Source organism: Paroedura picta, chromosome 2 (genome assembly GCF_049243985.1).
Source record: "Paroedura picta isolate Pp20150507F chromosome 2, Ppicta_v3.0, whole genome shotgun sequence".
Taxonomy (NCBI): Eukaryota; Metazoa; Chordata; class Lepidosauria; order Squamata; family Gekkonidae; genus Paroedura; species Paroedura picta.
In genome coordinates, this window is record NC_135370.1 from 98,331,892 (window position 1) to 98,347,361 (window position 15,470).

At 40.8% G+C, this 15,470-nt stretch overlaps 1 protein-coding gene across 3 annotated transcripts in view; it reads left to right on the plus strand.

Moving 5' to 3' along the window:
• Positions 1–15,470, plus strand: part of USP47 (ubiquitin specific peptidase 47) — a 73,230-nt gene that overhangs the window by 55,742 nt on the left and 2,018 nt on the right. For all 3 annotated transcript variants that reach the window (XM_077321814.1, XM_077321813.1, XM_077321815.1), the window contains 8 exons: positions 204–984; positions 2,016–2,191; positions 2,882–2,962; positions 4,448–4,563; positions 5,880–5,998; positions 7,148–7,278; positions 8,372–8,419; positions 13,173–13,303. In XM_077321814.1, coding sequence (XP_077177929.1) covers positions 204–984; positions 2,016–2,191; positions 2,882–2,962; positions 4,448–4,563; positions 5,880–5,998; positions 7,148–7,278; positions 8,372–8,419; positions 13,173–13,303 — 1,583 coding nt within the window. The remainder of the gene's footprint in view (positions 1–203; positions 985–2,015; positions 2,192–2,881; positions 2,963–4,447; positions 4,564–5,879; positions 5,999–7,147; positions 7,279–8,371; positions 8,420–13,172; positions 13,304–15,470) is intronic.

The window sequence follows — 15,470 nt, forward strand, 5'->3', positions numbered from 1 at the left end:
ACTGTTATTTACTGGATTTTGACAGCTTTTAAAGCTAAGATCTTAAACTGGTATGAGAATATCTTTAATTGGCATACATACAGTTTGAATACATTTCTTAAATTCAGAAGATGAGGGATTTTTTGCATGTGGAATTGTAAAGAATAGTGGAATGCCTGCTTTATATAAAACTAACTTGCAGACTGCCTGCTTTATATATTTAGGTATTCGTTGAAAGTTCAGAGTCTCAGGATCGACAGTTGGCATTTACAGATTCCCATTTATGGAAAATTCTGGATCGCCATGCAAATACAATCAGACTTTATGTTTCATTACCCGAACAGTCTCCTGGATCACAATTTAGAAGGACAGTTTTTCAGAAGGCCAGTGGAGATTCCAGCAATGTAGATGAACTTTGTCAGAGAGTAAAAGGACCTTTAGGTAATATGAAATCAGTAGAAGCTATACTGGAAGAGAGTACAGAAAAGCTTAAAACATTGTCTCTACAGCAGCAGCAGCAAGACATGGATAATGGAGATAGCAGCAAGAGCACAGAGGCAAGTGACTTTGAAAACATTGAATCACCTTCTAATGAGGTTGATTCATCGGCTTCAGCAGAAAACCGTGAGCTCGAAAACCAAATTCAGGTTTCTGACCCAGAAAATTTCCAGTCGGAGGAACGGTCAGATTCCGATGTGAATAATGATAGGAGCACAAGTTCTGTGGACAGCGACATTCTTAGTTCTAGCCACAGTAGTGACACCTTATGCAATGTGGACAGTGCTTCTATCCCCTTGGCTAATGGTCTTGATTCACACAGCATAACAAGCAGCAGGAGATCTAAAGCAAATGAAGGAAAAAAAGAAACATGGGATACAGCTGAAGAGGATTCTGGCACCGACAGTGAATATGATGAGAGTGGAAAGAGCAGGGGCGAAACACAATATATGTATTTCAAGGCAGAGCCTTACATTGCAGAAGAAGGTTCAGGAGAAGGACAGAAATGTGCGTATAGACTGCGGAGGGCGTATAATTTCTAACAGAATTGTACTTATTCAACTTTTTATTACTCCTATAAAAATCTGCATATACAGAGAAACCATTTGTTTACTGAATTTTGAGAGGTATTTCTAGAACTACAAGACATATGTTGTCTTCAGCTAATAGAGGGGGATTAGTTAACTGTCCAAAAGCATTTTTGAAGGCGTGCTGGTGAGGATATCTTCATTGGTTTCTCCTCCTTGCTTTAGGGTGCATTTTTGTTCATCTACATCTCACAAAACCTCTAACATCAGTGTTCTAGAGAACTTGGCCAAAACGGGGTGCAGTGAAAAATAACTCCGTGGTTAATCCAAGCCAGTGTTATAATTACGTGACTATTTGTTAAGCTAAATCTTGTACCCTATGGAGTTTGATTACCGACTGCATGATATAATTTAGTTGGTGAAGCCCCCACTCCCATTCCAAAGTCTGCACCTTGAAGAAAGGGAAGAATGAGAAATACATGCCTAGAAACTCCTACTGTTTCTAACTTTTGTCTTACATTTTGCTTTAAATATGTCTTTTTTTCTAAGTAGAGTGATATGATTTTGGGAAAAGCTGAATACAGATGTATTCAATAATTGTTCAGCCTTCTGAATTCCTGCTTAGTAAATAGTTAATCATTAAATCCCTTTCCCTCTGGCTGTGGACCTTTTCCTGCCCAGTAACAACAAAAGAGCAATGTATATAGCTTCTATTGATCTACACAGTGTAGATCAAGATATTTTGCAAATATATAGGGGTCTTTACTGATTCATCACCTTAGTCAGAAACTCTGTAAGATCAGTGGAGGGAATAAGAGTTGCATGGGTAGAGTTATAGCATGGTACTGTGATGATCGAATGCATCTATGGCAGTAATGAGGTTTCAAGAAGAATTTTTTGTTTCCTGACATGTGACTAAGTGGCCACGTAAACATTGTCAAATATATATTCAGCGTACATGAACTGATAATTGTACGATTTTATGCTGAAAATTTATCTTTTCTGACTTAGGGTTATTAATTCACGTTGATAAAAGAATTACACTCTCTGCCTTCAAACAACACTTGGAGCCATTGGTTGGTGTTCCATCTTCTCAGTTCAAGGTCTTTAGAGTTTATGCCAGCAATCAAGAGTTTGAAAGTGTGCGGCTCAATGAGACCCTTTCATCCTTCTCAGATGACAATAAGGTTTGTAAAGCATGCTGTTGGGTACCAAAAACACTGTAAGTGCCAGTATAGGGAAATTTAGTCAGATTCTGCCATGTAATTGAATGAAGGGTGTTTGCTTTCAAATTGAAGACCTTTATTAAATGTCTCTTCTCCATTTGGAATAATTATACATTTAAAATGTTTTTTAAATATATACAAAAGACACAGAAGAATATATTAAAAGCTGAAATACCATAATCATATTTTATTAAACAGTAGAGACAACAATTTCATAGAATCATAGAGTTGGAAGGGACCTCCTGGATCCTCTACTCCAACCCCCTGCACTATGCAGGACACTCACAACCTTATCGCTCATCCACTGTAAATTTACAATTAGGTATTAACTGTAATGCCCACAAGCTATCTTAAGCATAAAGTTGAACCCCCTAGTGAACATTATGAGAACTGTGTACATGTTTCGAATGATAAATTAGAGGATACTATTTTGCAAACATTTCTTGCCTGAAATATTTATTTTTTTCCTTGGTACTGAGCTTCTACTGAAGCCATTCATTCATTACTAGTTAAATGTTTTGTTTACCCCTCCCTACACCTCACTGAAATTGATCAATTAAGGTGTTCACTGCTGCAAGCATATGTTACTGCAATTGTCTGAGAATTTATTGATTTTATTATTTTTTCGTAACATTTTTTCCTTCTTTACAGATAACAATTAGGCTTGGGAGAGCACTGAAGAAGGGGGAATACAGAGTTAAGGTTTATCAGCTCTTGATAAATGATCCAGAGGTAAGCAAAGCTTTTGAAATTAATTGATAGCTTACCTCAAATACTAAAAGTTTACTTTCAACACTTTATTTTGGTATTTCATATGTACTGCGTTTTCTACCCTCAGGTATTTATTTAGAGATGTTACATTTCTGAAACCTTTGAGTCCATGGCAAAGACAAGAATTCCCATGCATCCTACTTCGGCCTCTCCGTCTTGGCTTTTACCCGCTTTCCACCACCCTTGTGTGTTCTGCCCTGCCCTCGAGGGCACAAAAACCCCGCCCCTTCCTTTGACATCTTTGGCTACCCTCCCTGGTAAGGGCAGCTGCAGCTCGTGCTGGTACTCCCACACTCTCCCGAAAGCTCTCTGGCTGCCAGCCCTAGCAGGCTGGCCCACATCACGATGCTTCGGCTGGGATGGGCTCTGCTGCCCCCAACTTGCCTGCCCAAGCTTAGTCGCTGGCTTTACTGGCTTTCTCGATGACACGGGCTCAGAGTGCATCATGAAGCGGGGGCTGTCCCTTATTAAACCTTCTTCCTGTTTGTGTTTCTGTATGTGTTTATATTATATTTTATTTACTTGTTTAAAATACTTTATATTTTTGTGTTTTAAATGCTTTTTATACCTGAAATAGTTTTAAAGTTTTGGAGACCCTGAATTGTATGAAAACATTGTTTATAAATGTTTTATTAAATAGAATAGATCTTTCCTTTAAAAACCAAAAAGGTTAAAAAAAACCAAATCTTTTACAAGTCTCTCTTCCTCCCTCTTACATTTTCGTTATGTGGTCTGGCACTTAAGCAAGGATAGCCTGGTGGTTAATGGTCATTCTTGTCCTTCAACTACCCCAATAGCTAATTCTCTTTGGTTTATGTGTTTCCATATAATTTCAGGCTAAAAAAAACATTCAATTGATTGCTTTGAGCAAAGAGATATGTGTGCCATTTTAAATTAGTCTGATATCTTTAGGCCAATTTTGTAAAGATCTAATTTCACTGCCTTTGTTAAAAGACACAGAAACCATTCTTTTTAAAAACTGATGTATTATTCAGTCTTCCATGTTTGTAGCACATTCTTGGATACATTTCTTGATTTTTCTGTGATGAATTCAGAGATGAATGGAAGTTCTTTGTTGAGTCTCCCCTCTCTTACCACCAAATATTGATATCTACAAACCCAGAATTTTGCATCTCCCCATTCTCCATTACTTTGCTGATGGTTGGAGATTTGGAAATGCAGGACCCGACAATGCTGAGGCAATAATGATACAGTATTAAGCACAGCTATTTTTCTAAGTTCATTGAAGTCAGTGACCTAGAAGGGTATAACTCTGCTCAAGACCACTCTGCAATCAACTTTATTCCATATTACTGGACTTGAGGATGCAGTTCTTGATAACAGATTTCATTCTGTTGTTTATGAAAAAAATAATGCTTCATGTTTTGTGTTCTAAAAGACCTGTTAGCTGGTATAAGTAGTATTTTAAATCTGTTGTGTTCACAGCCCTGCAAGTTTCTTCTAGATTCTGTGTTTGCTAAAGGAATGACGGTACGCCAGTCAAAAGAGGAGCTACTTCCTCAGCTCAGGGAGCAATGTGGGCTAGATCTGACTGTTGACAGGTAAAGAGCATTATAGTAAAGTTTGGATCTTAGCAATGTTCATGCATGCATGAAAATTATGTAGCAAGGAACCAAGGTGGTAGAATTCCCTGTAGCACCACAGACTGTTGCTGGATTTCTTTGCAGACAAAACTGTCCGGGGATGGGCCAGGCCCTGGATTCACCACCAACCCAATCCAACACTCTGGAGCTGTGCCCGAGGGGAAAGTGACTAACAGGCATTAAGAACAGCTCCCTGGGACTTATTGCAGCTGGCAGGGATCCTAGAGGATTGGGCCAGCAGCAGAGGAGACAGTGGTAGGCTTAGTAGCACTGCCTCACTTGAGAAGCAGGCAGCAATGGGGAGGATGGAGAATCAGCAGCAGGAGCAGGCAGTCACTGGGAGGGCATGGAGAAAAGCCCTGGCCCAGGCCTGCTCTGATATTCAGGGACACCCAGAGGCAAAGGGGATTGGGAGAGGCTGGGGAAGAGATGGGGCCAAACCCAACCCATACAAATCTGACCCCACAATAGGCCAGAGAGGAGTGAGAGGGCCATGCTCCAAGGTCTGGGGGATCACTGGCTTAGGAAAGAGTGAAAAATAGTCACACAACCCCTCACCCTTCCCATTCTGAAACCTGGGGGAAGCCTACTCTGTCAAGTAGAAGGTGGGGCTGGAGAAGGTGGAGCTCACAAGAACTCAATGTAAATAGGAAGCAAAGGCAACAATATATCCCTCTCTTTGTCTGCTGTAGGGACTTTCTGTGCAGAATTTTTGTTTCCAAGTGTAGTTTTATAGCACACAGCAACATTACAAAACTTGATCCTCTACTTGCAGCTGAAATGGTACAGCCATTCTGCCTCATCATTCTCATGCCAGTCAGAAAGAGGCACAATTAGGTGTTTATTGCATGACATTAAGATGTATACAAGATAGCAATCCATTGAAATTGTACATTTTAGGGGAGGAAAAGAATATTCACTTTTTCATATGGCCATAAAACAGGACATGAGGAACTTCTTACCAGTCATTTGTCACTGGTCATATTTGCCTTTTCAATTCTTATTGTTTAAATTAATTTTGGTTTTTTTAATTGTAGCATACAAAGGAAATATTTTTTATTATTTAATGGAGACAAAATAATGCATAATTTGTACAGTACTCTAAAAAAGTTTATGATGGGTTTGTTGCTGTTTTTTGTTGAGACTTGTTAATAGCTTAATCGTCAATATAAAATTCTGCATTTAGCATCATTATAAAAATAGAAAAGTAGCGAGATTACCTGTGGGTATTAATTATTACTAAATTATTACCTATTTTGCTAATGTCTCTACAGATTTCGCCTAAGAAAGAAAACCTGGAAAAATCCAGGCACTGTGTTTCTGGATTATCATGTCTATGAAGAAGATATAAATATTTCAAGCAACTGGGAAGTCTTCCTAGAAATACTGGATGGTAATAATATTGTATAGTTAACATTTTAAGCAGTGCTCATTTTGGTGTCATTATTTAAAAGGATTTAAATTGGATTGTCCAAAATATTTTGTGACACAAATGACAGTGTATATGCAATGTGTATACATGGAGATGTCACATCATCGTCTGTAGTAAAATTATGAAAATATCCTGCTAACTTGCAGTATCCAATTTATTTCATCCATTTGTGTTTTCATGGAAACAAGTAGCCTAGATTTGGTTTCTACAGTCTAAAATGACATGCTATTAGCTTTGTAGCAACTTTCCTGGCACTCATCAAGGGTTTTTTAGGAAGTGGGTTAGCTTTTGCCCAGCAGGGCTTCTGATTGGCTGTGCTTTGGCAGTTGGTGCCAGCATAGCACTAGGGTCTTCACCAGGGGTAGTCAAACTGCGGCCCTCCAGATGTCCATGGACTACAATTCCCAGGAGCTCCTGCCAGCATTTGCTGGCAGGGGCTCCTGGGAATTGTAGTCCATGGACATCTGGAGGGCCGCAGTTTGACTACCCCTGGTCTTCACTGTATGATTGAAGATAAGTTGTGTGAATGCAAGAATTTGTTTTTAAACCATATAGTTGTCTTAAAAGAGAACAGAGCTTCTGTCTGAAATGTTGACGTGTTCCTATTGGAGTGTGCATGACACCCCCTAATAGTTGTTGTTGGCTCTGCTTCTTGTTTTATGGTCAGTTGTTTTATGGTCGCACCCACCACCTAGTGTTAGACTTCTAAAGGTGCCTTCAAAAAGGCTGGGGACCTGTGGTCTACAGCTTTCCAGTTAAGAAAGAGGCCTGTTTGTTGTTCTGCAGTTAAGCAGGTTGGTTCATTTAAGTGCAGCTAAAACTGTAGATGTGTTTACTGGAACATGAAAGCTGCTACCACTCCACCATCTTCTCTAAAAAAAGGTCCTTTCCCATTGCATAATATTTGCTGCTGGTGCCTTCCTTCAGATAGTGAAAAGTAAATCTGTGAAACTGATATTTAGAAAAGATGGCTGCCTGGAAGCTGTCTTTTGTGTGATTCCCCTCCAACCTCTGATGTCCCTTTCTAGAACAGTGTCAATTTAGTCTTCTACTTCAGATCTCTTAAAGTCTTACTGAGAGTACTTACAATACCCAAAATCAATTTTGCAGGAGCAGAACAAATGAAATCTATGTCACAACTTGCCGTTCTATCAAGACGCTGGAGGCCATCAGAAATGAAGCTGGATCCTTTTCAAGAAGTAGTTTTGGAAAGCAGCAGTGTTGATGAATTAAAAGAAAAGGTGAATAATATTTGTCACAGAAAATGCTATGAAATCATTGCACTAGGATATGAAGACCAAGAAAGCAAAAATAATAGAATACAGATGTTTATTTTTTATTATTATACTAGAGGCAAAGCCCATTGTATGATGAAATACAATGGGCGCTAGCATGCCTCTGGGGTCCTCGCTGCCCTCCTGGATGGTCCCCCTCCCCCCGATGGTGGCGGTCCGGCCACCCTCCCCCCGAGTCCCAGGGCCCTTGGAGTGGGTCCCAGGTGGGCCAGACAGTGTCCCCCCAGCGTGGGTTCCCCCCCGCACGGACTTACCTGATCCATGGGGTTGCTTTTCTGTGCGGGGGAGACTGAGCGGTGTAGTGGTTTTTATCCCGGACGGGTCCCGCCCTAACTCCTCCCACAGAGCCCTTACTCTTTTATTTATTCCGCGGTGCACTGCGCCGTGGCGCAGGGTTTAAAGATTTATATACCGCCCTCCCCAAGGACTCAGGGTGGTTTACAGAAAACAGGGAGGATACAATTAACACATGGTAACAGGTAACAGTAACAGCAGTAATATTATAACAATAATAATGTTGGTCATAGAGGGGGGAGTTTGAGGGCCAACTGGAAGCGGTGGTTTGGTCGACCTCAACCAAATGCCTGGCGGAGGAGCTCCCTTTTGCAGGCCCTGTGGAACTGTTTAGATTCTGTCAGGACCCTGATCTCCTCTGGTAGCTCGTTCCACCAGGTGGGGGCCAGAATGGAGAAAGCTCTGGCCCTGGTTGAGGTCAAGCAGGCTTCCTTGGGGCCAGGGACCATCAGGAGGTTGAATGTAGCAGAGCGCAGGGCTCTCTGAGGAGTATAGGTGGAGAGGCGGTCCCTCAGGTATACTGGGCCCAGACCACGTATGGCCAATTCATTATGCACAGAACAACTCTGCTACTCTAGGGAAAGAAAAATAATTGTCAATTTGTTTTCTTAAATAAAAGCTGAAGATCTCAAATTTCTGTACAATGACTAGAGGCCTAATTTTGTATAGACTTATTGAATGGGCATAAACAAACTAGCAGCTGATTTTATTTACTCAAATTAACTCCTAGTTTTCTTCTTTACAGCTTAGTGAAATAAGTGGAATCCTTGTAGAAAATATTGAGTTTGCAAAGGTGAGTTGTTTATTTCTTCAAGCTAAGTAATGTTCTCCTGAACTGGATAGTTCAGACTAGCCTGATCTCATCCCATCTTGGAAGCTAACCTGGTTAATATTGGGATGGGAAAATAACAAGACAGTCTGATGCATCATGACACATATGGTATTATCTAGCTATGTTTTCATATATATATGTGTGTGTGTGTGTGTGTGTGTGTATAGATAGATAGATAGATAGATAGATAGATAGATAGATAGATAGATAGATAGATAGATAGATAGATAGATAGATAGATAGATAGATAGATAGATAGATAGATAGATTTAGAGAGAGAGAGAGTGAGTGAGTGAGTGTATGGGACATAATGTATGTTCATCATGGCTTTTGTTCAGTCTCACATTGGGAAAAGATTTCCAAAGCTTTCTAGTAGGCTAGGAGTGCCCCTTTTCCCCTTGGGGTGAGGGCATCTTGTTGGTGAGTTTTCACTGCAGATCAAGGGAGGCAAGTTCTCCTCCTAGACATGTAATAATTTTGATAGGAAGGAGAATTACCATTGGATACCTACCAAGAAGAGTTCTCCCCTGGGGTATAAGAGGACATCTTGTTGGTGAGTTTCCAACACAGGATCAAGGGAGGCAGGAACTTCAAAGTTTTCTTCTGGCCACTAGTTGGAACTCACCCGACCTCCTCAGTTTGGTTTCTGCTTCAGAAGGGAGTGCACGGAGCTTTGGATTAGCGATTAAACTCTTTCTTCTCTCAACTGCATTTCTACTACCTTTGTATAATTTCCTTCCTGCCCTTCTTGATTCTTTCCCTCCTTCTCTTTCCTATTAAAAAAAATCCCTGATTTTCTTTTCACCTCTGCTCTGGGAGTGAACGCCATTAAAGGCTTAGTCACTTCCCAACAGCCCTCGGACATCTGAGTCGCATGACTATGGCAGACAAACTGTACCAAAGGAGCCCATAGACCAGGAGCCTTTGATGCTGGAGGGTGTGCCCAAACGGGCCATCCCAAACCCAGCCACCGACAAGCCTACCTGAAAGGACGCCAAACAAATCAAGACAGAGAGAGACACATGAGAGAAGAAATGCAGTGGCCCTTTTGAAGACCAACGCGCCAAAACCTCCACCGGTGTTGCATGGCCCGTGCTTGCTTGCAAAGAGACAAGAGGCGTAGATGAAGAAGGCGACAGTAGGAGTATAGTAAGGCCCACTGGGCCACATTAATTTCTGAGGAATTAATCGAATGCATATTGGAGATGGTGAGGTGTCAAATGGATAGAATGGAGAGAACTCAAATAGATAGAGTGGAGAAATGAAAGAATGTAGACACCATAGGGATGCTTCTCCAGGATCAGCAGGGAGGAGGAAGGTGAACAGAAAGGATCATGGTCCACAAAAGCAGCACGTAAACATAGTCATTGGAACCCAAACCGGGAATATTCTTCCCCCACAACAGATGAGTCTTCCATGAGGGAAAATGTTAACAAGCTTATACACCTGAAGGAGATAATTTGGCACACTTTAGATGTTCAGAGAACCCTAAAGTCCTTCCTGATAAGGACAGAGAAGTTCAGAAAATCAGAATCACTTTTTATCTTGGTATCCGATCCAAACAGAGCGGCTAAGATGTCACACGATAATCAGATTTTAAGAAAGAAAGTTAAAAATACAAACATTTTTGGAGGAATGTTCTCTTTTATTTTCTGCTGTTCTCTGTTATTCTCTATACAATTTCTTCTTCCATCATTGTTCAATATTCTGGTTCACCCTAAAGTTTTTTTTTCAGTTATTAATAGTTTTTTTGAGCCTGATACAGTAATTGCTGTGGCAGTGGCCTCCCTTGATCCTGCGGTGGAAACTCAATGACGTCATCTTATACCCCGGGGGAGAAGAACTCTTCTCTAGGTATCCAATGGTCATTCTCCTTCTGGAGCTTTCCTGCCAAAATGATCACATGTCTAGGAGGAGGGACTCTACTCGCCCAGTTTTCTTTTTGCTGCCACAAAGAGTTGAGTTCCATTGCTTGTTTCTGTTTTGTCCTCTCCTCATTCTTTAGGCTAAGATCTATTTCTATCAAAAGATTTTTTTTGTCATCAGTACTCGTTCTAGTGAAGAATATACTACATTTAAGAAGAAAAGGGTTTGGCGTTTCACTGTGTCCTTAGGACTCAAAAGGGGCCTCAGGACTGAGCCATCTATCACTTTAGAATGGTGCTGTTAAATGACCATTCTCAAAAAAGTATGTGGTATGTCTAGTACAATATTTAGATGCTTAGCTTTGGGGTTGGTATATAGAACTGTGGAATATGGTGTCACAGTGTAGCTCAACAGCTCCCATATCCACAAACTTGATGTGCAACTCAATACAATGAAAATCATCAGCAGATGTATTAAACCTGCTCCCGCCTGTTGGATACCCACATTGTGGTGCATCGTTCCCCCACATCTCCAAAGACAAGATACTCTTCTTAGTGATTAAGGTCCCCACACCCAGCAATAAGATCTGCACAAATCCTGCAGTCAGTTCCCCCTGATATCCGTAATTTGGAAAACACCAGTGAGAAGCCCACATAAAGTATGAAAGATAACTAATACAGTACAAACTTGCTTTTGCAGTTGTGCAGACCTGTTGTTTAATTGGGGCAAAATACCAGGACCTGAATGTGCCTGTGGTGCAGTCCACCAAACTATTTTCCATCTGTCTCAGGAATATGAGTGCTGTCATTTCCAGGAGGATGTGACAGAACTCTTTGAACTCTCCCCAGCTGCGATTGAGTGGCTTGAAAGTTTAGATATGAGTATTTAGGGGATTTGCCCACTCAGTCTGCATACCCATTATATCAACTTGATTAAATATATTATTTACTTACTTCCTGTGTGTAACTCTGTGATAATTAATTAATAATGTGCCCTTTAATTGGGATTGTCTGGATCTCTTCAGCTCCTATAGCCTTAGTGTGTTGCTTAGTTAGTTCTGTTGGGAAGACAACAGCCTGTTTCTGCTTGAAGTCTGCTGAGCTTTATTCTCACTTACTCTGTTGATGATTCTTTGATGATCTTGGTTCCAAGCCCTTTCGTTAATGTCAAGTTCTAAAGGCTGACACAGCAGCCTTCTGTCCACCATCTTGCTGCAGTCTCTTTCAGCACAGGTGCAGTTTCAAGCAAGGCTTGCTGCTGCTGTCTTCATGGGGAACTCACAAGTGATCAGCAAGTATGCTTTTTGGAGGTACACCACATCAGTTCACCTCTCTTCTTGGCTCCATGGTAGCCTTCATCAAATTATTTTAACAGCTCCTTACCTGCTACTGTTTTCAATAACAATGATAGACCTGTACCTCTAAGCCAAATCTTTTTGTAGGCAATTTTCCCCTATTAGTTTCATGTATATCCACACTTCTTTCCTCCTACAGGGGAGTGACACTGATTTCTCTCTGGGTTCTCGGTCTCACTTCTGCTTCCGGGAGTGGGCTCATTTCAGCTGGGTTCAGACTCTCTGAAGTCATCTTTTGTAACAAAAGCCAGTGTAATTTAGTATAGTTGGAGTGTTGAGCTAGGATTTGGAAGACCAGATTCAAATGCCACTTTCTGTCTGAAAATTTGTTTGTGAACCTCGACCATCATATTCCCTCAACCAGGGTCCTAGTGAGAATGGAATGGAAAAGTATAAAATATTATAAGGTACTTGGAGTCCCTATTGGGGAGTAAGATAAACTCCAACTTTTTAAGGATATCTTCTGTGCTCTAGTCAAAATAGCTGCCCCATACAAATCATAATTATTAACTGATGCTATATCTGCTACTACAGTCCCTGACCAAATAAATGTTTGATTTCCCTAGTCATCTCTATTGTGCTTGATTGCCTGCAAGTTAAACAGAACTTCATGCCAGATTCAGCCACTGCAGGGTATGAGTGCTGTAAGCTGTTAACCAGGATAGAAAGCAGAATTTTTCTGCCACTTTCCCTTTAAGTTTTGATCAACAGGTCAATGTGGCCTTTTAGTTATCCACTTTGAAGAGAGCTTGATGCAATGTGCCTCATAGCCTATGCTGGTGATGTACATGATAAATCTGTCCTTTTATCTGGATCAATCTTTTTAGCCTGCCCTATTCTAGGAGTACCTCTTTATCTTCTCTCTCTCATGTATAATTTTGTAAACGTCTGTCACATCACTTCTCAATCATTGTTTCTCCAAGCTAAGGGTTTTATTTCCCTTTTCTGCACCTTTTCCCATGCTGCCATGTCTTTATTGAGGTATGATGACTGGAACTGTACACAGTGTACCAAACCAGGCCTTAACAATAGATTTGAATTTTGTTGCCTTTCCATAGTCTACAGTAAGTCCTTATTTAACTAAGGTTGTTTTTTTTTGGGGGGGGGGGCAGGATATGGAATGCTAAACAATTCATGGGAAGGTGGTTCCTCTTCCTTTGAACACTTCACACCCACCTTCTTCATTTAGTGAGTTTGCTAATTTTCCAATGTGGGAATGCACAGAAGACGGCACACATCTCTTCCTCTTGCCCCATTGTGAACTCTTGGGAACCTTAGTGTTTTGGGGTCTCCAGCAGCAGCATGAAGAGAATTGAAGGAGTACTGCCCCTCTTCCTGGTCAGAAATTTCATAGCCTACTAGAAAGCTTTGAAAAACTTGTCCATGGCTGGCCTTCACAGAAGACCACTCGGTAAACAATGGTTACAGGTAAGTGCAAACTCTTGTTTTCTTGGTGCATATAATATTTTTGTTAAGGTATTTTGTTCTTTCCAGGGCAGAGGAACATTTCCTTGTGAAATCTCAGTTCTAGAGATTCATCAGGATTTGGATTGGAATCCAAAAGTTTCTACACTGAATGTATGGCCTCTCTACATATGTGATGATGGAGCAGTGATATTTTATAGGTATGCCCTTTTATTGTATTTAGAACCCTTATTAGGAAAACCCGAGTGCCAGTTATCAGAATTAAACTAAAACTGAAGCTGGAAACGTCGAATGTTTAGATTTTCCATGACTGCTTGCTTGTTTGGCTTTTTGAAAAGGGGTACTGGAGCAGGATATTGCATGTGATTTTGCTAATCATCGTTAGAATAACCTCAACTGTGCTGTTAACTTGAGCCTCTGATGTGAAGATCTACAGACTACTGCACACTTGATGGCATTCTTCCATGTAATTATGTTGGGCACCATTATGGACTTTCAGGTACAGAAACCTCTGGGTAATCCAGAACACACATGCAAGGAGTTAATGTGTGTCTGCTGAAATTTGCAGTGTTCTAGGTGCTCACAAGGAAATACTGGTAAAATTACAAATATCATCATGGCTTGGCCCACATCAGCATCCCAATTCACATGCTTGCCAGTAATTATTGAATGCCTAGCGTATGGCTTTCTCAGCGGCTCCCTCTGTTGGCCCCCAATAATTTTTTATTATAGGTCAAGCAACTATAGTAAATACCTGGGTCATACGGTGCCTATTCAGCAACAGTTATAGTCATGGATTTTGTTGAAATTAGCCACAGGCTGTAAAAATAATTTGAATCTAACATTTATCCTGTGTGCTAGTGCAGTGGTCCCCAACCTTTTTATCACCGGGGACCACTCAACGCTTGACAATTTTACTGAGGCCCGGTCTGGGGGGGGGGGTAGTTTACTCCTCTACTCTCAACTATTGCCCTAACGCTCTCTGATCGCTATGGTAATGTTTAAACATCCCTTCAAAATAAGATAAGAAAATAAGATACAGACACCCCACAACAATGAACATAAGGGACATTTTATTTTCATGGAAATTTTAACTCATGACAATGACAAATCAATGGGAACCCTGAGCTTGTTTCTCTGCAATGAGATAGTCCCATCTGGAAGTGATGGGAGACAATGACACCCGAAGTGTGTTGTAAAGGGCCGGGGGGGTGAAGTAAAGGGCCGGGGGGGGGAGAAGGCGTCCTTTGCGGCCAACCTCCAATTAGTCGACGGACCACATGTGGCCCGCGGCCCACAGGTTGGGGATCGCTATGCTAGTGGATAAATAATCATTTTTAATTCCACAAATGTAAATGAGTGCAGAAATTTTGAAGACATCCTACCCTGCAGGCACTGTTGTACTATTTACAAAAAATGAATGAACACCATTCAACCATACACTATTTATGTTCTTTAATAATCTATAGCAGGGGTCTCCGCAGCCCTCAAACCTGTTTGTCTGCTGCTATCACCCTCAGAAGGTTAATAATTTTGTTACATTTTGGTTTAAGATGTGGCCCTCTTTAGGCACTGGGCACGCTAACGCAGCCCCCATGTGCCAAAAGGTTGGGGACCCCTTATCTACAGTATATGATGTACTCAGACTTTATTCCGTGCTCTTCCATCCAGTAATTAATATGATAGATCTGGAAGAAAGAGTTACTAGATGAGCCATAAATTATGAAGCAACTGTACTTCAGACATTGTTCTTTGCACCTCTGCTAATTGTGGGGGGGTTTGCATATGTCAGAAATTACATTACATTACATGTGCATGAGAATATTGTAGTGCAGTGTTCTGTGTGAATTTAGTGACAACTCAAAGCCTACTTTCACACACGAGATATATACAGAAATTCATGAACATCTGGACATTTCGTAAACAGTGGGTTTTGTCATCTGTTTTTGCTAATCTTGATATACAATGCTCTTCATTTTTGAAGCGATTCTGAGTGTCAAAATGGGATCCCCAGAAACTTTGCTTGTTAGAAAGTATACTTAATTCAGTTTGGAGGAGTGTTGCTCTGCCACAAAATATGTTTTTTTATTGCTGTAGATGTAGATATTTTGCAGAGCTTTTACAAAAGTATCACTATGAGGCAGCTTCTCACTAGTTGATTTGGCATGATATGTCTTATCATCATTACCAAACTCCTCTCTTTTATTGTTTGTGGGTTCCTGGGAAATGCTTTGGAAACCTCCTGATGAGCATGCTGTATATGTTTGTGGAAAGTACAGTATTCTTCAAATTGCTCAACAAGGTGTTTTTTCCCAAGTATGCAAAAACAAGAGGGTTTATTATTATGTCCAGCACTTACAGTTCCTT